This window comes from Polyodon spathula, chromosome 8 (assembly GCF_017654505.1).
Source record: "Polyodon spathula isolate WHYD16114869_AA chromosome 8, ASM1765450v1, whole genome shotgun sequence".
NCBI lineage: Eukaryota > Metazoa > Chordata > Actinopteri > Acipenseriformes > Polyodontidae > Polyodon > Polyodon spathula.
Genome location: NC_054541.1, coordinates 34,045,639 through 34,070,187, shown reverse-complemented (window position 1 = coordinate 34,070,187; position 24,549 = coordinate 34,045,639). Strand labels below are relative to the sequence as shown.

At 37.1% G+C, this 24,549-nt stretch overlaps 2 protein-coding genes across 5 annotated transcripts in view; one reads left to right on the top strand and one right to left on the bottom strand.

The window, feature by feature from the left end:
• The window catches only part of cdk17 (cyclin-dependent kinase 17), a 74,145-nt gene extending 64,659 nt beyond the window's left edge, over nt 1-9,486 (top strand). For all 3 annotated transcript variants that reach the window (XM_041257695.1, XM_041257694.1, XM_041257696.1), the window contains 13 exons: nt 959-1,084; nt 1,684-1,740; nt 1,934-2,048; nt 2,699-2,793; nt 3,274-3,336; nt 4,267-4,390; nt 4,978-5,098; nt 5,745-5,842; nt 6,358-6,463; nt 6,649-6,691; nt 6,836-6,926; nt 7,482-7,559; nt 7,833-9,486. In XM_041257695.1, the coding sequence (XP_041113629.1) occupies nt 959-1,084; nt 1,684-1,740; nt 1,934-2,048; nt 2,699-2,793; nt 3,274-3,336; nt 4,267-4,390; nt 4,978-5,098; nt 5,745-5,842; nt 6,358-6,463; nt 6,649-6,691; nt 6,836-6,926; nt 7,482-7,559; nt 7,833-7,870 (1,155 nt within the window). In that variant the 3' untranslated portion in view covers nt 7,871-9,486. The remainder of the gene's footprint in view (nt 1-958; nt 1,085-1,683; nt 1,741-1,933; nt 2,049-2,698; nt 2,794-3,273; nt 3,337-4,266; nt 4,391-4,977; nt 5,099-5,744; nt 5,843-6,357; nt 6,464-6,648; nt 6,692-6,835; nt 6,927-7,481; nt 7,560-7,832) is intronic.
• A 420-nt stretch (nt 9,487-9,906) lies between these two features.
• elk3 (ETS transcription factor ELK3) lies at nt 9,907-23,729 on the bottom strand. Of its 2 annotated transcripts, none has more exons than XM_041257697.1 (5): nt 23,474-23,729; nt 18,385-18,593; nt 16,518-17,294; nt 13,230-13,352; nt 9,907-10,562 (listed from the first exon to the last, which is right to left on the bottom strand). In XM_041257697.1, exons 2-5 carry the CDS (start codon nt 18,589-18,591, stop codon nt 10,464-10,466), a joined length of 1,206 nt encoding a protein of 401 aa, XP_041113631.1. In that variant the 5' UTR covers nt 18,592-18,593; nt 23,474-23,729; the 3' UTR covers nt 9,907-10,463. The 2 variants fall into 2 exon arrangements, with proteins under 2 accessions (XP_041113631.1, XP_041113632.1); XM_041257698.1 differs by having other exon boundaries at nt 23,480-23,729.
• Between the last annotated feature and the right edge of the window lie 820 nt (nt 23,730-24,549).

Below are 24,549 nucleotides of genomic sequence, written 5' to 3'. Positions count from 1 at the left end.
TTAAATTATTGCCATTTGAAAAATGCTAATACCTCTAATTTTTGAACTTAATTTTTAATTTTTATATATATATATATATATATATATTATATATATATAAAATATATATAATATATATATATATATATATATATATAATATATATATATAGATATATATATTTCTAGCCTGTAACTATAACAGTGTTGGAGTGTCTGTAGAAGCAGTCTGCTGAACTACAGTATGTGCCATGTTTCAAAATGGAAACATTTTATTTTCCTTATTTACATTGTCATGTTTATTCAGATCTTTTGTATCTGTTTTTAACTTCCTTCCCAGATTCTAGTTCCTGTAATTAAAATGCTGTACACAGGTCTTTTCTGGAAACTACCAGTAAACGAATTGGCATAATGCTTTGCTTACAGCTAACAACAGAGAGGTCTTGTGTCTTTTTAAGGTGCTTGTGGTATTTCTTTGACTTAACACCAACTGGGAAGGTTGTGTGATCAAACAGTTTTAAAGCACTAATACAGTACTGACTCGCAGACCAATAATCACTTACTAGTCGTGACTGAAACAGCTGTTTCCTGCTGTTGGCCTCCACTGCAATTGTGTGACTAGTTTACAGAATGAACTATACTACATACAAAATGTACCTTTAGTTAGAAGATGGATAAGACTGCTGTATATTAGCCAGGCTGTATATTATTGGAAGCATTATTGGATGAAAATGTTGCAGTGTTTTACTTGAAATCCTAAGAAATGTGTGGATTACCAGTAATACCATAATAATTACTCTGCGATTCTAAAGCCTGACCAGCAAACTGTTTACAGAAAAAGGTAATTAATTAAGATCTGCTTGAAGTGGAGGATGTTGTTGCTCAAGTACTTGCTTAAAAAATGTTTGAAAATGTAGTAAGAGGCACTTCTGGCTTGACAAGTGTTGTTTAATATACACGCGCTTGTCTGTGCTTGCTAGGACCTCAACAAGCGTCTGTCGCTGCCTGCAGACATTAGGATACCAGACGGGTATCTGGAGAAGCTGCAGCTGAACAGCCCACAATTCGACCAGCCAATGAGCAGGCGGTCTCGCAGAGCATCACTGGTGAGTCTGTCTCCATGGCACTCTGTGAAGATTAACCTGTCTGCTACTGAGGTGGCGTTTCACTGACACACAGGTAACACAGCACAGTATAGCTCTGTGTTGCAAGCTGTGTAGGTCTCATTTATTTATCCAAAATTTGAATTAACAATATAGTAATAACAAATGTTTATGTAAAAAAAAAAGTGTAGGTTTATTTCTCATTTCTGTTTTGATGGCAATTATCTATGCTATGTGCTACTTTTTTAGCAGCCCAGTTATTTGTTGTGTTAGGTCAGTTGAATTCATGTCGTCTTGAACCAATGCTAAATGAACATCTTGAATCTCGAGGATGTGCAGCCAGCTGGACTTCCATTGAAAAATGCTGTTTTATCAGTACAAAGGGGGTTATTTTATTGATCTACAGTAAGCAACAGTGAGCCAGGGGGAGATGAGAAATGACCAGAGTACATCTACATTAGAACTAGACATGCAGGATAGTAAACCAATTAGAAACACATAATAACTGTGTTAAAACAGTGTATATGAAATGCTGACTTTGGTCTGTTTGGCATTATGAATGACATAATCCTATTAAAGCCATGTCTCTCTTGTGTTTGTAGTCTGAAATTGGATTTGGAAAGCTCGAGACCTACATCAAGTTGGACAAACTGGGAGAGGTTAGTCTAGGTTTATTAGTTTCTCTGTTTTATGTTACTGTACACAGTGTACAGCCTTTGCTTTTCTGATGCAGTCTTTGTAACAGTTAGTGTTTCTCCTGTTTTAACCTTGTCTTTTATAAAGTTCATTGTGAATGGTGCAGTTATGTTGTTCTTATCACGAGACTGTTGTGTTTTTTCTTTTGCATTGTAGGGAACATATGCAACTGTTTTTAAGGGTAGGAGTAAACTGACAGACAACCTGGTAGCCCTTAAGGAGATCAGACTGGAACATGAAGAGGGAGCGCCCTGCACAGCTATCCGAGAAGGTAAAGGAAACTGTTGTACCTGTATTTGTGTGGGTGGGTAGACACAGTACAAATGTGCCCTCGTTAAATTTGAAGGTATCTGAGAGTCACTTGGTTGAATACGTCATTTGGGGACTCAAAATGAGTGCACGGAGCAAGATTTTCATTCATACGCACACACAAACTGAGGGTGTCAGTTTAAAACAAAAATAACTGCACAGGGTCATTTTAGAATCCCATTTGTCACCCTACAGTACAAACCCATGCTGAGCCTGGACGAGTTGTTAAAAGTCCCCTCCACTGTGTAGACATGCTGATTGTTTTTAACTGCTTTGTAAACAAGCCAGATAAACAGATTTCCAAAATATACAGTCTCTTCAAAGCTTTTTAAGTGTTATATACAGTAATGTCATGCCAAATCTGACACCAGGAGCTGAGGTGCAACAAGGGCAGCGTTTTCCTAAATCCATCTGACACACATCCAGTGCTTTATGGTTGGACATTTTAAAGCCACTTTGAAGACTAAAAACCCTTCAGTGCCCAGATTGATACTATTTTAAAATTAAATAATGTTTGAAATGAATTATAAACAAGTGAGTTTGTATTTTGTGAATGGAATGTAAAACATTTCTAGTGCATAAAGTAATGTCATTTTTTTCTCTCTTTTGCAGTATCGTTGCTTAAAGATCTGAAGCATGCGAACATCGTCACCTTACATGATATCATTCACACGGACAAATCCTTGACACTAGTCTTTGAATACTTGGTAAGGGCTATTCGTTATGAGAGTATCGTGATGAAGCAATGATGTGTGTTGAGAAGTGGGATGACGTGCTTGTGAAGCGAGATGTTGCTATTGATTATTAGTCTAAGAACAGCTTCACAGTAACTGGTGTGTGTGTGGTTTTAGCAGGTACTTTGTGTCTTTTTTCAGTGCTTTTTTTTTTTTTGCCCCCCCTTCCCAAAAAACAACTTTTAGGCAGTTGTAATTATCAAGTTATTATATGCATATTTAACTGTTCTCAGATGTGTGTGGACGTACACATGGTAGTTTGATGTCAATATGAACACTATTATGAGTAAATACTTAAAATAAAAAACAAAAACTGTGTACTCTTGTATTTTTACTTAATGCGTTTCTTAAAGCCTGTGCATACCCCTATGAGATAACATTGATCATTTATATTACGGTAGAATGATTGTTAAATTATATGTCAAATTATCTCATTTATGTCCACATTTATAGGACAAGGATCTGAAGCAGTACATGGATGACTGTGGAAACATTATGAGTATGCACAATGTGAAGGTAAGCATTAATACATACTGAAAGGGCTTGTTTTTTTCAGTAGCAGAGCCTCAGTTCCTGTATTGCAAGTAATCAAACCCCTGTTTTCTAAAAGCTCTTCATGATATAAAACTATGTGGGCTTCAATAACTCATCAATCAGCCTATCTGCTGACAGATAAGTACTGAGAGCTTCTTAATTGTACTGCCAGCCTGGAATACTTTTTTAAAGGTTGTTTTTCTGATGTGTTTTTTTGTGTGTTTTTCCTCCTGCCTTTCAAGTGATTAGATTGCTAATGTAACCAAGGCGATTACAATCTGTATATGTCTGTTTTATTATTTTTATTTATTTATTTATTTTTGCATAGTAAATGAAATTCAAAGGCTCACAATGTTTCAATACAATATGTTGAAGTTCATGTTTTGTTTAATCCTTTAATGTTGTTTACATTAGATCCTTGAGTAATGTACTGCTTTTTTCAGAGAATCACAAGGATAATTACACTTTACAGGTTTTATTGTCCATTATTATGCAAGTATATTTTTGTAAAATGTATTTGTTAAAAAAAAAAAAAAAACACTCTTGGCATTTCCATGTAGTCAATTTTACAATGTGGGGGAAACATTGTTCTGCATTTGGAATGTAATCACCATTTTCTTTTGCATAGATTAGGCAGCCTACAGATTCAGATTTACAATCCTCAGTGTGCCTTTAAAATTTGCAAATCCTTCTGGAGCCTCTTTTGGTTAATTTCCATTTCAAAGTTTTTTCAAAGTCTTAACTTAATTATTTTTTAGATCAGTTCAATTTGAGCCCTTATTTGGTTATAAGGCCTGAATTGAAGCTGTCAGTTGTTTGTAAAATGTTTTGGAAAGGCCCTACTTGTTATTCTGCAGAATAAGAACTTACCGCCTGTTTATATTATTTTCTTTTCTCTCTCCTTTTTTTCAGATCTTTTTATTTCAAATTTTACGAGGTTTGGCCTACTGTCATAGGCGGAAAGTTTTACATCGAGACCTGAAGCCACAGAACTTGCTCATTAATGAGAGAGGGGAACTAAAATTAGCTGATTTCGGTAAGTAATACTGAATACATGGTTGAGTTTTGCTTTCCTTTTGCACTGTTAAATGTATTATGTTACCAAGTTATTTGTATTTGGGTATATTGGGAACCGATACAATGTGGTACAAAATGTAAGAACCCACACGCAGCACTCTAACAAGAAGCCAGTTACTGAAAGAACTTGTAGCAGCACAGGAGCAGAAGAGCAGTCTATCTGATTAGTGCTTGGCATTGGTTATCGCTGTATGCTGGGTTATATTGACTTTAGCCTTCTACCTATATGGCTGCGTCGAATCCCTTTTTTTCTTGATTATCCTGTTAGCTCCAAATGGTTAAATTAATTTATTTCACATTTTATTGTGCAACGATCCTTCCTTTTAAAAGTGTGATGATTAGATTTTTGAGACGATCTGATCAAGATGGCTGGCTGTCACCCTGGGTTTTTATTGGGCTGGTGGGTTCCTATTTTTGTACCTTTCTTGTATTTCTTGTGAGATACCTTTTACTGCTTGTTTTAGTTATTTACTTTATTTTTTAATTTGTGTGCTGTCATTGTGATCAGTTATGCTGTGTTGAAGTTGAGAGGCTTTTCTTGTGCAGGATTAGCAAGAGCCAAGTCAGTCCCTACAAAGACCTACTCCAATGAGGTTGTCACGTTATGGTACAGACCCCCTGATGTTCTCTTGGGATCTTCAGAGTATTCCACCCAGATTGACATGTGGTAAGCAAACTATTGCTTAAAGAACATGCAGATGCAAGTGTGATTTATTTATCACTCTCTTGTCTTATTAGGATGTTTGCAATCATTCTAGAATGTTCCAAGTTCTGTTGTTTTAATGCTTGCATTTTCTCTAATGCTCAATATAACTGTCTATTGTGTTGCTTTGTCATGAGTCTTTGGTTCCTGTTTTTTTACATTGTTACACTGGAATTATATTCTATACCACAAGCATTTTTGTTTTATAATGATCTACATTAAGGACCATCTTAAATGTTATACCCTATAACCACATGGTCAGGGATTGAAATAAGTGTCGAGGACCAACATTTTGAAATGCAGACTGAACAACCTAGAATGCGAGGACAAATGCAGACCATCAGTTGTTCAAAACACAGCTAACAATCCTCAGAGCTTTTCTGTTGGTTCTCATATGACAGCTGCCCAATTCTGTATGTTTGAACATGGCTTAAAACTAACCGTATGCACAATTAGATACAGCTCTCACTTTGAGATGTCAGTGTGCATAACCGCGAAACCAGATTTGAACATTTCGAAATATGTCTGCTGCGATAAGGCTTTGTAGCTTCATGAGGCTGGAAGGGAGAAAAAAAAATATGTAATGTGCCTAATTTGTTTTTCCCTTCAGGGGAGTGGGCTGTATATTTTACGAAATGGCTGCCGGAAGGCCTCTGTTCCCTGGTTCAACAGTAGAAGATGAATTGCACTTAATTTTTAGGCTCTTGGGTAAGCATTTCTCCTCTATATGAAAACCAAATACTGTTTATTGTGGGCCATTCCTTAGGGACTAAGCCTCTCTGACTCCTGTCTGTGAGAATACTTCAGCAGGTGCCTTCCAGCACGACAAACCAATGGTCTCGTTTGATAGTGGACGTAGTGGAGGTCATCCTCGTATAAATTGAATCTGTGGATTTGGGCATTTTCACTGTAAGCAAGCATCTCAGGTTAACTGTCTGGGGAACTTATTGTTAACACATCATCATTAACCTGATCTGTAAAATAATAAATTGCAAAGGACTTGCCTACATTACAGATAAATAGCCAGGTACAGCTAACAAATTATTTGGCGCTTTAATAAATTAATTTATTCACTCGTCACAATATTAATAAAGGTGAATATATAGAAATTAAATGTATGTAATTATGAAATGATGTAGTTAAGATAAACTGTTTCAAAAAGTAATCCCATAAAAACACCTGTGTACTTGGTAACTTGTTGTTTTTCTCCCGTTTATACATAGGCACTCCATCGGAAGACAACTGGCCAGGGATATCGTCCATTGAAGAATTTAAATCATACAACTTTCCCAAATATAAACCACAGCCTTTGATTAACCATGCACCCAGGTATTTAACCATGCACCCGGGTATTTAACCATGCACCCGGGTATTTAACCATGCACCCGGGTATTTAACCATGCACCCGGGTATTTAACCATGCACCAGGGTATTTAACCATGCCCCCAGGTATTTAACCATGCACCCAGATACGAAAATGGTGTAACCAAATGTTCTTTTTTTTTTCCCCCCAGACTGGATTCTGAAGGAACTGAACTGGTCTTGATGTTTTTGAAAGTAAGACTCTTGGGCTTATTTTTTTTTAGTTAATATATATAATAAAAATTAAAGGAATAGTTATGGGCATATTTATTTTATCTTGTTGGTATCACAGATGTTTTATTAAATTGAAAATATGCTGTTTACTTTCCTTCTTTCTAGTATGAATCTAAGAAGCGAATCTCTGCAGATGAGTCAATGAAACAAGCCTACTTCAAAAGCCTTGGAACACGAGTACACACTTTGCCTGAGAGTAAGTGCCCTCTCCTAATACCACAGGCCTGAACTTGACTCCTAATGCTTTAGGCACTTTAAAGATTTTATTGATTTTATTAAAAAAAAAAAAAAAAAAAAATCCTGCTAATCCTTGCTAACCATCTAGCAACTGGCAAAAATATATAAATATATTTGAAATATGTAGTTTTACTTTTATTCATATCCTTTTTAAAGAAATAAAGAAAATCCTTTTTGACTTAGAACATGGAATCGACAAACCGCTTAATGAAAACGCAGTTGTGACTTGTGCCTCTGACTGTATTACCTCCTGCAGCCATCATGAACGGTAATGTTGAGATGTATCTGGGGAAAACCATTTCTCCATACAAAGAATATCAGCATTTACCAGAGGTGGCGTCTCAACACATGAGAAAACATGTCTACAGGAGTCGAAGGGGCTAAACACTTAGTCACGTGGGTGGGGGGGGTGGGGTTTGGGGGCTTAACTCTCTGACTAATCTTGCCGGCTGAAATCACAACTTGTAACTTTATGACCAGACTGTCCTGTTTTGTTTTTTGTTATTTTTATCAGGTGTGTCAGTATTTACTCTGAAGGAAATCCAGCTACAGAAGGACCCAGGCTTTCGAAGTTCATCGTACCCAGAAACAGGTAATGGAAAAGCATCTTGAACAACGTCATGTACATATAAACACCACGGGAAATGCAAAACACTAGAAGAATATAAACCATAGCGACTACGTTCTGAGCAGTAATGTTAAGATGGCAGTTCTAAGAGTTTTCATTTTTTTTCCTCAATGAATGAGTAAGAGATGCTGGGGGAGGGGGTGCTCCAGTTTGTATATCTGTTTTAGTATAGGAGTATTCAATATAAAAAAAATTCCAGCAAAATAACTGACTTGAAATCGTTTGTTTGTTTTTAAGGACCTGGCAAAAACAGAAGACAGAGTATGCTCTTTTAGACTATTTGATAACACAGTTTAGGATACATGACCTTCTTCTGTTTATCTAAACCAACCAAGCAACCGTCCAGTCAAGGACTTATTTGAAGGCATCTCCTTGTGATCAGTAGAGTGGACTTCATTGCAAGACTTCTCTGCGTCAACACTGCCCTATTTACAAAGGCGTCTTATTTCCTGTTAGGCATGTGAACTGTGTTTTATACTCACCTGTCACAGTGTGACACATTTATTTTGTACAGATGGTTTTAAGGTTCTCCTCTGCTGTTGGAGCCAGTAGGTTACAGCAGCTGATGTAACTGTAGCTGCCGCAGTTATTGAGCAGGACTAAAACAGTGTGTTATTTATTGTGGAAACATTTGCTGCTAAACCACTACTGTCTATATTTAACACGTTGGAATAGCTGAAGAAGTTGCAGTGGCTTTTATCATGTGACTGGTTCGTCTGTTCTTTGCGAGCTGTGTTGAATCGTTGAAATTTTGTACTTTTTTTTTTTTTTTCTTAAATTCTAGTGTCAGCTTTGCTTGGCTACAGAAAGTGAATTCATAGACTATACCTACAAAACTTTCTTCTGTACTTGGCACATGCATGTGTATGAACCCTAATTTTTTCTTCAGTTTTCCTCATACATGCAGTTTTCATTTTAATGGATGTATTCTAAATGGAAACAGTGCTCTATATTCAGGAAGTTTTGGTCTTCTGATAGGATACATGACCTTCAAGTATGTGTATTTATTTAAGTATTTAGGGAGATTTAGAAAAAATATATTTTCACAAAAAAACTAACATTACAGTAGGTAATAAATACCTAGATTTTATTGTAGGGAAACCCCTATGAAACAATTAAATAAGTAAAACAATATTCCATTATTTTTGCGCCTTTCCTAAACTGATGAAGCACACAGTTTAAGAATACACTGGAGCAAGGTATTAACAATGGGCATCAAGATTAAGTATGACAAGATGTGATCAGCTTATTTAATTAACTTCTAAATGAGAATAAGATGTACCTTTCTGAACTGTTACATGTCATTTTTGGTTCATTTTGTAATAATTTCCCTACCTTGCTAATGCAGCTCAGTGAGTATCTTAAGTAGGTCTTGGCAGCAGTAATTGTATGCATTTGTTTGCCTTTAAGAATTTAATTGTTTAGTGCATTTGAAATGCTTGGCCACTTATGGGGATAAACACCCTGTTTGAGTTCATTTCTAGCATTCACTGTAAACATGTTCAGGTGTCCTACCATTTCTGCTTATGAATATAAAATCATGTAGTTATTTAACAGTATTAAGAGAATTTTTGTATGTTACATTTTAACTTTTTGTGAATTGTGCTCGTGGCATGTTGGGGTAAATGTGTTCAATTAGTGTCTTGTGTTTTTTTTTTGTTTTTTTTTTGTTTTTGTTTTTGCCAAAAACAAAGGTTTAAATTGGAATTTTGCTAAAAACTGTTTATTGTATAATGATATCCATTGGACCACTACTCTTTTTCAGCATTTGTACATAAAGAAGAAAAAAGATTTCAAATTGAAATTGTAGGCCTAACAAACTGCTGTGGTGTCTTCGACAGTAATGTATTAATATTGTACTTTTTTCAAGTATAAAAATGACATGATCTTACCATTAATGTGGAGGCTTATTGCAAAACCTGTGTTGTGTAGATATTCTATGAAATATGGGGACCAAAGGCAGAATATTAACAATTTGTTTGAATAGATTGTGTACTTGTTCCATATAAGGACTGAAGTAAATCTAGTGTAAATTTTACTTAGGCACAAAATAACATTGGACACTTATAGTGGGATAAAGTAATAGATTAAAGCCAGTGTCATTCTTCCTTGTAATTGGAGCCATCTGTGCAAGCACATCAACCTGAGTTAATGCAAGTACCTTAACATGTACACACAGAACTTGAACCTTGTTTTATAAAGCACTTGTACTGACAGATCTGATTTCAGTAAGTACTTTATATGATTTACTGAGGATTTGTGTACGATTAGTGCATCGCACAAAGACGGTTATAAAAAGGACAACTAGTTCTTTTTAATGGAACATTCCATGCTACACTTTTATTTATACAACAAATATAAGGCATATTTTCTACACTGTTAAACCACAAAATTAATATGAGAATACATTTTATCAATTCCTTTATGAAAATAGTAATTGAGAGCCATTATAGAGCCTTTATACTTTACTGGAATTTTGTCTTTATAAATTGTTTCTTAAAGCTGAAAAAGAATATATTTACATGATATATTTAATTGTATACGTGGGAAGGCACAGCCGGTTACAACGTTAAAGCACAGTGCATACAATAAAAAATTTTAAAAAAGGACAAGCAACATAGATTCACAGCCGCCAATGGCAACCTTAAACACAGTATTAGAAGGATCACCATTTCTTAATGTTAAACACTTAAAACAGTAAGGTGTTTATCAAAGATTTAACAATATCCTTATACAAATCCTTACAAAAAATAAAAAATAAAAAATAATCAGTATCTGTCTGTATACTGTAAATGTGCAGAACCAAAAGTGATTTGCATTGCACAAAAAAAGAATACTGTCTTCGGTTAAGCATTCACTTGGGCAAAGTTAGGATTTCTGACCATTAGAAGAAAGTAGCAGCGGTGAAGAAGACCCATCCATCGCCGGAATTGGCATCGGTAAGTGACCGTTTAACAAGGAGGGGAACTGTAATAAAACAAAAGATAGTGAATTATTGCTTCTTGTGGTCTGGCATGCATGTTGTGAGCTAAGTTGTTGCGTACTAAAATTAAATCTTTTTTGCCCCAAGGACTTCCAAATAAAAAAAAAAAAAAACTAAATAAAAATAAATATATATTTTAAAATGAAAAATGTAATAATATTGAAGTAAATTTGATGCAAAAGATTGAGTCTCGGGGCTGAGCTTGTATTTGATTCCTGGATGACTTGTTTCTCTGTCCTTGACTTTTACTGTTCAATTTCATGACTTCATCTTTGTGAACACCTGATTAATGGTATCCCCTGAGAGCTCTTTTCAGTATAAAAGCAGCTGACAACAAGTACGCGCTTCCCGACCGGTCATCCTAGGACAAAGTAACATTTGCCAGCTAAAAAATACAAGACTCCAGGTTTTCAGGCAGGATTATGATCTGAGATAGTGAGATATGTAATATATAAAGCAAGCTGTATGTACTTTCCAGTTGAATGGAAAGGTAACACACACACACTATATATATATATATATATATATATATATATATATATATATATATATATATATATATATATATATATATATATATATATACAGTGCCTATAGAAAGTCTACACCCCCTTGAAACTTTTCACATTTTGTTGTGTCAGTGCCTCAGTTTCATGCATTTAAATGCATTTTTCCATTTATATCATAATAGGATAAGTCTCCACCCCTCTGATTTTTAATACTTGGTGGAAGCACCTTTGGCAGCAATTACAGCTGTGAGTCTGTTGGGATAGGTCTCTACCAACTTTGCACACCTAGATTTGGCAATATTTGACCATTCTTCTCTACAAAACTGTTCAAGCTCTGTCAATTTCCTTGAGGAGCGTTGATGGACAGCAATCTTCAAGTCATGCCACAAATTTTCGATTGGATTTAGATCAGGGTTCTGACTGGGCCACTCAAGGACATTTACCTTTTTGTTCTTTAGCCACTCCAGTGTAGCTTTGGCTGTGTGCTTTGGTCATGCTGAAAGGTGGGCTTCTCTCCCAGTTTCAGCTTTCTTACCGAGGGCATCAGGTTTTCCTCAAGGACTTCTCTGCACGTCCCCATAACATGATGCTGCCACCACCAAGCCTCACAGTAGGGATGGTGTTCTTTGGGTGATGCACAGTGTTGGGTTTGTGCCAAACATAACTCTTTGCAATTAGGCCAAAAAGCTCCATTTTAGTTTAGTCAGACCACAACATTTTTGCCACATGACTACAGAATCTTCTGAGTGTTTTTTGCATACTTCAAAATGGGATTCAAGGTAGGCTTGCTTGAGTAATGGCTTCCTTCTTGCCACCCTACCATACAGACCTTTTAACAACTTTGTCCCGGAATTCTTTTGAAAGTGCCTTGGTGCTCATGATTGAGTCTTTGCTTTGAAATGCACTACCCAGCAGAAACTGCTGAATTTATCCTGAAATCATGTGAATCACTAGAATTTAACACAGGTGGGAGGCCACTTAACTTAGTTGCACCTGAGCTAATTTAGGATTGCTTTTACAAGGGATGGGCACTTATCCAACCAAGCTATTTCAGTTTTAATTTTTAATTAATATTCTACAAATTGCTGGAATATTTTTTATACTTTGAAGTTGTGTGGTAGGATGTGTAGATAAATGAAAAAAAAAAAAAAAAAAAAAAAAAAAAACTTAATGCATTTTAATTCCAGACTATAAGGCAACAAAAGGTGACCAATTTTGAATGGGGGTGTAGACTTTCTATAGGCACTGTACATACATGCATACATACACACACACACTTGAAAAATAACCTTTACAATGGTCAGATGCCTCAAAGTGGGGGAGGGAAAATCCAGTGGAGACATTTACATTTAACACATTTAACTTACAGACAACAGAGGGGTTGTTGTCTTCACTTGAACTCATATACAGGCATCATAATTTCTCTCCCAAGTTTTAAAAAATATTGGATTTAATTTGTAAATGCTTTAAGCTGTTAACACATTACTTGTATTTGGTTAGTGGTAACTTTGTGGTTAACTACAATGTAAAGTTCAAAGGCCATTGTGCCACAAGTTGAGTTCCGCCCCTATCTACTTGATATTATTGAAAGAGCTATCATTAGTTTTTCTAAGACTGATTGCAATTTGTTCCGGAAGGTTAGTGCATCATTAGTAAGTTGTCATGTGAATTACTGAGCCAGCATTTTGGTTTCCTGGAAACCCTACCAGGGTTTTAAAACCTAAAATATTTGATAAGAAAATAATCTTGAACTTATCAGACCAGTAAACAGCAGTGAAGCAGATAACCCTAAACACACGTCAGCTATGAACATATTAGCCATAAGGGTTGTAATACAACTGAGGTAACGAGTCATGAATGAAAAACTTTTCCAACTGCAGTCTAGACTTTTATATCCAACCGCTAATTATCCGTCACTCAGATAGACCGTGTGTCATCATGGCAAGAAACAGGCACCACCAACTCAAATCGTCCAAGTACAAGAACATCTCCTTTCTGCTTTGTGAACTCCAGAACTTCATGAAGGCTTAACTGCATTCTGACAATACATTTTGGTGTCATGGAACAACAGCAACCTTGATAACATGTTTTTGCGTGGAAGACTTTTATTATATAGTAATAAAATATTTTATTAAACATTACCTGAAATAAAGAGCTTGTTCCTTGGAGCCTTGCAGGACTTAAAGGAGCCACAGGACTTAAGCTGCTCCAGAAGTGAATACTGGATAATAATGGGTTGGGGGTTAACAACAATCCTGTAGGTGTCTGCAATGTAAAAACAATATAAAACAAAGTCTATTATAGTTATTCATCAACCCAGAACATTCAACTGCTACATCTTTCTGCCACTGATGTCTGGATGTGGGTGCAGTGACATTTTTACAGCAAGATAGAGCAGTTCTCAGTTTAATCACTGTATTCTACTCAGATTCTGTTAAAACAGGACCTACAACCTCCAGCTATTACCTACATATCTAACAATAGTAATCTTTGTGTATCACATCTACATGAATTGAGGGGCTGTGAGAGTAAGCGGTTTCTTTCAATAACTGCTTTTAAAAACATCACTTTGGGAGTGGAATAAATGTCTCTCCACAGTGAATTCCATCTGACCAAAAACAGAAGCTGCACAATCCCCCTAGACACCAAACCTACTACCTCTTCTCTATAATGAATAGAGACCTTGATACTGGCTTTTATTTTAATGTGCTGTAAAGGGCCATATGAAAAACATGGGTTTCTGAACTTAAAAAAAAAAAAAAAAAAAAAAAAAAAAAAAGGTTAGTCCTTAGAGAGTTAAAATGAGACTGTATATTTGGAGTTAGATACAAGAACATTTTGAAAAACGAAGAATGCTTTCCTAGTATTTTTTCACTATCTCTGAATAAAACTGAATGAAGAATTGCTGCCATTATCATTATTTCTATTTCTGAAAGAAAAACCGGCTGTGTAATCAGGAGCTTCCTAGTACGAATGCTGGTGGTGCCGAACTGACTTTTGTGCTACCATTGTTCATCTCACTTGAGCGATGCCCCCTACTGGTCAGCTTCCCAGGCTGTGCCCTTGCTTTCAGCTCAGTATCTTAAATGTCCAACGGGGTTTGGGTGAACAGTAGATTTGGAAGGGCTGATATTTAGTCCTGTCTAGTTGTCCCCACCCCGATATTCAAATTCGGCATTTCCAAATTGGTTTAAATAAATCAAATTAAAATAAAAACTTTTCAGAATGACACACGGGCATGCAAAATGCACAGAACATTGGCTTGCACGGCACTCGTCTTAGATGCAATAGCAAACTGGCCAAAAACTTTAGTTGTTGCAAGCATGGTTCAATTGCAATCAAAGTCATTGCCTTCTGATAATACAGAGCTTTACTAGACCAAACAAGTGCAAGTTTATTTGTGCAGGAATCCAACAAGGTATGCATGGCTAGTTATTCTGAGCCCTGAGGAGATAAAAGGAAGAGTTTACTGCTGGAAATTACGCTGTTGATTTGCGCGACCCCCTAGGTCAGATTTAGAATCAGGCTCGTAAAAAAAACATATGAAATCAATTTAACTTTTTTTTTTCCCTGTCACCTAAATGAAGTGAGCTAGTGTTACTAAGAAACCAAGACTCTGGTTCATGATTCATGGTAATAAGAACATGTGGCATCACTTAAATGTGTTTTTTTTTTTTTTTTTTTTTTTTTTTTTTTTTTTTTCTTATACAGTGCTCTACACTAGATAAATATTTGTGTGTCTTCCATTTTCCTGTTGAACCCATTTTGTGTACTGGTTGCTTTAAAATGCTCTGCATAATCTTCAATTAATGCCCATTCAAGTCGCACTCTTCACTAAAGTTTTACATCACCCTACAGAATTTCAAAAAAAAAAAAAAAAAAAAAAGCTTCATGAAAGGTGAGTGAAACCTGACAGAATAATGTTACGTTAACATATTGAATTAAATACCACTTTTAATGAAAAACTGACAAATGTGACATTTTTTAAATCGAAAATGAAATACTGTACTCCTATTATGGCTTCAGCTAGTGCTTATGATATCATTTGGAAGTTTCTTTGATTACATCATGATAAATGAAATCTTAAAAATAGACCCACACGCAGTGGAGCTGGGCAGACAGAGGCTGCTGTTATAGGACAGTTTTTTTGTTTGAAAATTGAGTCTCAATCCTAAAACTGTAGGTGATGCAAAACCGTTGCCCAGAGCTGTACTTTAGCCGGATGTGTATCATTTTGCCAACAAAAATAATATATTTAAAGAGCCGAGTACAACGTCAGTACACCATAGCTTAGCAATATTTACAATGCAAAATAATGCAAGGGAGTTTTTTCTTATGGCGGTTGCCTTGTTTTAAGTTTTACTTTGGGGAAAATTACTTCATGGCCTGGACTAAATCCACTCGTAAGGAAATAGATGGGTTTATTACAGCACTGCCAAAGAAACACCAAGGATATTTATCAAAACTTCAAAAAATTTAATTAGCAGATGATTAGGTTCTTTGTTTGTGACTGATGTGCTGGAATGCATAATGATTTTGTTTCTCCCTTCTTATATGGCTTCTATAGTAATTGAGAGCTCACGCAACACCAACTCCTCAATTGGAATAGTAAGCCATGCTATGAACCTATTCTGAATCCTAAACTTTGTAAAAAGAAAAGAGTGCTAAAACTCCAAACCTCTGTGGATTAAAATGTTCCATTATTATTGGAACTAGAAGCCAACGGATACACCAAACAGGTGTGATTGGCTAGCCCCTTCCCATGCCTACTCAGAGAGCTACATTTTATAGCTTTGGTTTAACCCTTTGCAGTCCATTTATTTAGCGCTTGTCAGACGAGTCAGGTCCTATTTATTTTCACACGCTCTGTTTATTTTACACACACAGTTTACAATATTTTTTTTTCAGAGTAATACAGGTTTAAAAGGCATTGAATCGCAAAAGGACACTCCGTACTGTATCTCCAGCCAAGCCCCACCCCTTGTTCGCTGTATTTTTCACATACCTCTTTGTAGACGTGCATACTGATCACTCGTTTTATCACCAAACTTCTCAGTATGCGATCCAAGTCATTATTTTATTACTATAACATCTCACAAAGCTCTGCAAATGTCTGTGATATTCTCTGAGCGCTGGATGCAGAAGCAGCTAGCTCCCTTATTTATGTCCATGTTATCTATGTGATGGATGGGGCTATCAGATACAACCTTTTTTTTTTTTTTGTTCGGTTCCTATCGGTCTCACTCGACCTTTGAAAGATGAAAAATGACTAGAGACCTGTGCTTTACGTCTTTTTGATGATGTCGGACAGGACTGGAAAATTGTAGTGTCGGACCTGGTCCGACATAGGACCACTTTTCCACTTAACTTCACATGCAAAAATGAAAAACAGTTGTGTACAGCTTTAACATCTACATGGATTAGGCTTACCTGTGCAGTGAAAAAAGCTGGTGTCAGAGACCCTGAGGGAAGTGCGGGGCTGTTGAGGGCAATTGAGCCGATATCAGTGCCTGAGAATAGTAAAGAGGAGGCTGAGATCTCCAGGCCTTTGGGTTTCTTGGCCTTTGGGGGAAAGTCGTTGCTATTCCTCTTCTCAAACAGTTGAGGAGACCTGGCCTTGTGGCTGGCAGAAAGGTTCAGAGGCTGGGAAGAGAGTTCCAAATCATCTGCCTCCGGGTTGGGGCTCCTGTTTCCTGACAGGAAAGAACTGGGGGAGGGAGAGGAGAAGTTTGTGGCGTGAGCCGACATCAAAGTTGGGGAAGCTTTGGCAGAGGCAGAGGATGTCAAGAAAGCTGCAGAAGCCACGGCCTCAGCTGACATAGAAGGAGAGGATGGCATGGAAACCACCGGCTTCTCCGTTTTGTTTGTTACAAAGCGGATTACAGTCCGCGTCTCGTCCCCCTGCAGCTTGTCATCCGATTTCTCGTCTTGCTTCTCCATTTTTGATTTGAAAACCTCGGCCTGGTTCTGTAGTGAGTTGATTGTGAAGGAGGAGTAGAGACCTGAGTGGATATAGTCGTTGCGGCCGGTGTTTCTCAAGGCCGACAGGGTTTGCTGCTCTTTGGTCTCCAGACTCAGAGAATCACTGTCCTGTAACAGCATGCTCTCTCTGCCCAGCTCCACTGTGTGGGGGTCCATTTTTAAGATTTCAGGGAACGAGACAAACTTGTATACAAACTTTTGTCCGATCACCTTTTTGATAATGTTCTGCAAAGAAAGAAAGTACATTTCATTTGGTTTAAAAAAAAATGCAAATTTATATCTTCCCCAATAGGCTGAATGGAATGTGAGTCAATAAATTGAGAAACTAATACTTAAAAATAGTATAAGCATGAAATCCTTATGTTTTAAAAACAGTCTAGTCAATCTTGTTCCCACAACGTTAAGTATTGAAATAAGGATTTTTGTTTGATTGAAACATGAAATGCACTGCTTGTCAGAGAAAAACGGGCAATGAGGTGGCATCCACAACTACTGGAAGGAGAAACTGCATGTAGATGGCAAACCCAGAGCTGGATCACGGATGCTGGAAGATTTACTGGTTCGGGAGACCCCTGTGTTGTTCTTGGAAAAGCTCTTTCCTTAAATTACCAGTACATGCTAGAATAAATAAGAAGAGATGAACTGGAGGTGGCAGGTATCATTTTTGGGAAAGCTTGTTGAAGCACTTCAGATTATCCAATTTCAGACAGGCATTTAGTGTAGCACAGGGGTCTGAGTTGAAGGCTGCTGTGCTCCCATAGCTTTGGCCAAGTGGTTTATTGTCATCAGGTTTTTTCAAAACCACAAACACTCCTTGAAGGCTTACACGATGATGGAATGCTCCCTGATGGGGGATACCGTAGTTGACTTAATATGCATATTTGCATTACAAGTTCCTCTACCGTACATTACAGTACATTATCTCTCAATTGATGTCTGGAAAACAGCCCATCACAGCTTGCTGTGCTTCTGGGTTAATTACTCCTTCACACTCTTTCAAGGGAAAATTTCCAGACACAATTCAAAGTCCCATAAACATAAAAATCTACAGTGAATCAAGTATACTTGCTATGGCATTTAATGTGGAACTCTCTTCCCTTTTAAAAATGTGGTCGAACCAGACTCAGTGACTGGCTGTTTCAACAAAACTTATTTTTCCGTTTTATTTTGGTGTCAGTAAGTGTATATTTATTGATTAGATATACCTGTAATTTATTATGGGGTTGAAAACACGTAGTAAATATTAGGATAAAGGACACTGTTGCATATTGAACAATGTTAGAAAGTAAACACACGTCACAACAGCAAGGCTGACCTTATCATAGTAATAACGGAGCGCCCTGCTAAGTTTGTCGTAGTTCATGTTGGTCTTGTTTTTGCGAAGTCCCCACAGTTTGGCCACTTCCTCCGCCTTTAAGAGCTTGAACTCCCCGTCGTTGGACGTCCAGCAGATGAGGTGCTCGTGTTTCTGGTCCAAAAGCAACTGAAGCAAGAACTGCCACAGTGTGATAGCACTCTCCATAACTGCAGGGCAAAGGGACAGATCACCATTAAAACGTGATTTGGACAGTTGCTGTTTGAACAACCTATGGTGAATCATAAATAGCAATCCAAACTTTTTATATATCTGTTTTAACTAATATTTTTTACACGTTACAGCTTCTTAGAAATGCAAGAATTATTAAACTTACTGGTTTTCCTTTTTTTAATATTACCTTTTTTGTCCAGTTAAAATTAAGGAAGAGTATTCCTGAGGAACAGGGTCATATTTGAGCAAGAAGTATGTGTGGGGTCATGAGTTCAATGCCACAGGAAGTGAACCAGGCCAATGGTGGACATGCTTTGTATTCAGAGAGCTGAGAGCATGCTCTTAACATATGCAAGTTTCATAATGGTCTGTTTTAATGATATCTAGAGACAAATTAAACATGCAATTCTGGTTTCTGCATTACATAGGCTGTAATGTTTGATTTACTTGGCTTTTTGCTTGTAATGGTACATTTTTTATACAAAATGTACATTTCCACCATACAGTTGTCTGTATACTTTAAGCTACCATTGACCTTTGTCTTTTTAATGACTCTGAGACATGGCTGGGTTTTCAGTTCCCTTAATGTGGCATTAAAGTGGTCAGTCAGAAGCCAAGGCATCTCTTAATTATTAAAACCAGGCCACGTGTGCTATCCACTGAGGCCAAGACCTGAAACTTGCTGCGCTTTGAACTCTCAGCTTTGATGCATACAGAGAGCCTTCTGATTTCAAACAGGTATTGTTAAAAGATATTTTATGTACAGCTGCCTTTAAATTGTAAAGCCAGGAACTTAACCACAGCCAAGTGACTTCAATTGTCAAAGGACCAAGAGCCAAGAGATCCCAAGTTTAAATCCCATCCTTGCATATATTTTACCAGCAGCAAGTCTGGTAATCCTTAGTCAATTGTTTTTAACGTAAAATAAGTAAAAGTCTCCACGCACCGGACACGATGCAACAAGTGAATGTGTCGTATGACAACCACATCACGACAAAACAAATAAATCATTTATTTTTGATAGGGTCACACTGCTTGCGATGAGAAGGGCGACACCAAAGCGACGCAGAAAAAATAGAATTGGTGTCCAAGTTTATGATTTTATCAGGCAACAGCTGGGGAACTGACCAATGAGGAACAGCTTGCCTTGTGTGTCTTGAAGGCTTCAGTAAACAATGGTGAAGAAAAGATTTTCTTGCAGAATCAAAATACATGGAGCTGTACAATAAAAGACACAAAAATTCTAAAGACACTGCAATGAGAGAGAACATCTGGGAATTCATTTCCAGGGAACTGGATAAAGCAGGTGTGTATGATTCTTTTACCTTTACTGAAAGCATTCTAAAAAGCTATCACGTATACATTTTTATTAGCTGTATAACAGGCTGATGATACAATCAGAGTCCATGCGTGTCTGTCAAACAGTGAAAACTCAAATATATCTGCATTTTTTTTGTTAGTATTTAATTGTAATGCTGATATTTTTCTATCTTTTGTTACCATCTAAGGATGCTTTACATTACATTGATTAAATGCTGGTTGTTTTGATGCATAAATAATGTTTTCTTAATATGTTTTCCAAGACATCGCCACTGGTGTGAAGTTACCATTGTATCGCTGGACAAATTGCATTGCGTCCAGTGTATGGAGACCTTAATAATACTCAACAAAAATCTAAAATGGGTATCCTTGTTAGTAGCTCAGTACCGTTGCTCTCCTGTGAATGGGGTTTAACTACAGAGTCGCACGTAAGGGGGGAAAAGGGGATGTGATTTGAAGGTAGGGGTAAATCAAATGCTGCGGAATAACAATTACAAATATATGTCATAGAGCTATGGCCTTTACAAAAATAAGCAAACCAATGCAGGATCAACAGTACCACCCATAGCTAGCAGGCTATATGTTTTCACGATGACAAAGAGGGGATGTGGTTGGACTTGTTCAAACTCTCAAGAGTAGGAGAGTATTGAAGGATCCTATTCACAATAGTTCAATACTGTATACGTGCACAGCCGACGTCCACCACACCATTAACACTAACCCAAGCACTATATCAACATGCGTAAGGGTTTATAAAAGTGCCTGCCGCTCACTGCGCATCAGGGAGTGCCTGGTGAAATTAAAATGAAATGATGTTGATTTTTCCACACAGAGCGAATTAAAAGATTTCCTGTCTAAGCATCCTCAGAGTTTTGCATCTGCGTTGTAAACTATAAAACTGTCTAAATCAGGACTTCCTCCAATTCTAATTTAAAGGCGTCTTCCTGGGAAAGCAGATCCAAAACAAAAAGGTAGGAATTCCTGCCACAGGAGTCATCTCAGGAAAGGTTTTAAGAGAAGTTTTTTTCCAAAGGGGAGATTTCCTTTCCGTGTCTGTGGCATTAAAAATTGCTAAACAAACTACACTTAAAATGTTATTTCTAATTGGGTATAACATAATAAAAAAAAGTCACCAGTGCATTTTACTTTATGCATGAAAATTGGCTTTATTTTTTTACACCCTGGCCAAACACTATCATCCTGTGCAACTGTAAACACCAGTGTTTTTGAGGTGGTGAAAGGGAAAGGTGCCTGGAACCTTCTTAACATTTTGTAAGAGTTGTCAATCCTGAGCAAGGTGAAGATGGTTTTGTGAAAGTTAACAACTATGTGTGATTCATTAACTCTCTCTTTCATAACTAGTTGTAACACATAAAAATGTTGATGCAAGGCCACACGAATAACAGGCATGTATGCATGTTAATGAATTGTCCATCACTATGAGCTGGTCTGGAGTTTGTTTACCACAGCGCCAACACACGTTTTTGTCATGATGCTGGCAGTTTGTTTTAGGTCTACACTTTCCTTTGAAGCTACTTGTCCCTCTCATGAAAAGTATTTCTCATCCTTAATTTTGTAAACTCAATTATCCCCTTCAATGACCAGGATGCACTGACAATATGTGTTTGTTTTGGGGTTTTTTTAAGTGCTCTCCACATTTCTGCGCACAATGCATCACATGATTCACTTTACATAGCAGATCCAAAACAAACATCGCATCAAGCGGATGGGGCACTGGCTGCTGGCAAAAAAAAAAATCAATAAAAAAGCGTGCTTCCAAAGATAAAACTTTACTTAGTAGTTATTTTACAAAATACGACAGGATATGTTATACGAGGCAAATTGCGTATTGTTCCCCTGTTCGGGCTGAATTTCCCCGCCACTTACATTTTGGTCTGCTAATAGTTTTGATGAAACGTGGCTTTCCTTGGCATTTTTAAATTATAAAAAAAAAAGATATTGAGCTTTTGAATTGTGATTACTTTCAGTAGCTCTGGGTGACATTTTACATGTACTATTGAAATCATGGTGGCGTGCTGTTTTTGACGGTAATGACACCTCTAGCATTCTCCACGGCAGATGAAACCTATACACATTGCTATTATGTGTTTTTTTTTTAAATTAATTTTCGTTTTGTTTTTTAAGGTAATTATAACAATACTGTTATTACTATTAGTCTTATTTGTTTATTTTTTCAGTTATTTATTATAAACATGATTTACTATTAGTCAATCTTACAGCATCGAGTTTCTCCAAAGCCTTTTTGAAAAGTGATTACGGTTGGCTGCAGTATTCTGAAAGTACAAAAAATAATTAAAATCTGTCAGGCTTCTAATGAACATTTAGGACTGGATTTACCCATAAACAATTTAGGGCAACACAGGTAGCAAGGGCCTCTGCAAAGATACACAAGGCGACTGTTTAGGCAAGCTGCCTGTGAATAAAGATGTGACTTGTTTCCTTTTCGATTGGTTTAAAGCCTCTGGGGGCTTCACAAAACCCTCCTGTGTTGGAGAACGGAAACTCCTAATGAGATTAGTTGGTGTGTGCAGACATTACTTAGCCATGACTAAATCTACTCTCTTCCTGTAAGATGCCAGTGGAAACTCCAAGGAGCCCCAGTCTTCATTTCTCTGCAGCATCACCCTACCTCTCCTAACACAAGCTGCCCCTTGGAAAACAACACCAACACCGCCACATGCCGGGTTTGTTTGTTTGTTTGGTTTTTTTTGTCTCATTCAGAGAAAGCATGAGCGCTAACAAATTCAGCCAAAACTTGCAAATCTATTAAAAACCCGAGCACAGGGAAACTCGTGCGCCTCTTTGTTTGCTCCAGTGACTCATTTTCAAGATGTTGTCTGGTGCCAGTTTCAAACCGGAAGCGCATGGCAATTAGTCTTGCTGTTTCCAGACAAACCAGAAACTCTACTTAAAGGGGTACCGTCTTATTTCGTTAGTGATTAATACAGTATGTTTCGGAACAACGCTATTGGTAAATAACAATAAATGGATTTGACCATTACAGATATATAACAATCTCCTTCACATAAAAAACAGTATCACTAAAAAAAAAAGTTATCAATACACACGATAATAACTTTACTGTTTTGGTTGTAAAATGTCTCTACATTAATGAATGTGATTAGCACCATTTCAGCGTCGCAAAGAGCGAAGTTCAAATGCACTTGTTGCTAATTTTAAGACATCTCCGATGTAACAATTGGCCCACACTCAATATACACCACTCCCCGTTGGTTTCAATATAGTTGATTTAACTACTTCTTACCAGAATAAAAAAAATACTGAGTGAGTTCTGCTTTTCCAGACAACATACATACGTATCCGACAGCATTATATATGCAGTCAGTACTGTCTGTATATGCCGCATTTCCAGTGAAACATTTTTGTGGTTTGTACATCTTCCGTTTTTTTTTGTTTTTTGTTTTTTTTTTTAAATTTTAAAGTTTAAGAAATAATACTAGCATGTTATTTACAACACGTTGCTGAAAACTGTAAACTTCCAATAAGAAAATAAAACATGCTTATTTAAACGTACCCAGACCTGTGATGTATTTCTCTTCGATAACACTTTTAAAAAGAAAATTGTAAAATCCCCTTGTTTTCCATTCTTACTGTCGTCTGAACTGTTCTGTTCTGTTTCTCTGGAATGAGATCCTGCTTTAGCAGGAAGTTGGAGCAGTCAGACAGAGAGCCGGCTCACTTCCTTTCCTGCATTATTCCCCAGGCGGTTTGCAGTCTGTGTAAACAGCCTTTTCCTCCCCTCTTCTCTCTCTGCCCAATGATGTCCAACATCGCTCTAGTATTACAACAGTATTATAGTAATATTGTAACACTAGCTACACACAGTTCCCACTGACGTCATCATCTTCCTGTTCTGTACCGCTGGGAGGAGCTCCTGTTGCTTCACTTTGCGCGAGCAAACTTCAGGGTTTTCAAGTGCAAGCAGATTAAATCAATTTCAACAGCCAGTCTGACTTGGTGACCCTCACCATTCTGTCCGAACTAAAGTAATGGCGATATAAAACAGAAATGCTACAACTGGACTGAATAAGTTAAATTATATATGCATTGGGTTTAACTGCAGATATGATGGCTCAATTGTTTACAAGCTAGTTCCAGGGGTACTGTTATTTAAGACAGATGCAGTAAGTGTTGAGCTGGGAACAGTGTTTTTTCCACATCAGAGTAGTTGCATTGCGTGCATTAAATTGCACCCTCGTGTCTGACCATTTAAAAATGTCTGGTCTCAGTCTGAGGTTTATCGGAGCAATACAGAAGGACTGCTGCTGTTACCCTCATCAGCAAGTCATTTTGGTTATGGGCGCTATTACTACAAAAACATACTTCTGCGCTTAGCCCATAGTAACTGTTTACTAATCGTGCATTAGATGGTCAATTTCTTTATTTATTTTTGTATAATCTACCAGTAGCTGTGGGCAAGTGTTCAGACTCAGTCTCTCCACTGAATGTGAGGTGGTCCTGTATCCTGTATAAAATCATTCTGTACCTTCTACAAACCTCCTGGTCAGGCTACAGAAAAAAATAGCCAGCATTCTATTTTGTAATAAGAAATGATAGTGGTGTTATTTCGCAATAACTTTGGGCATTAGC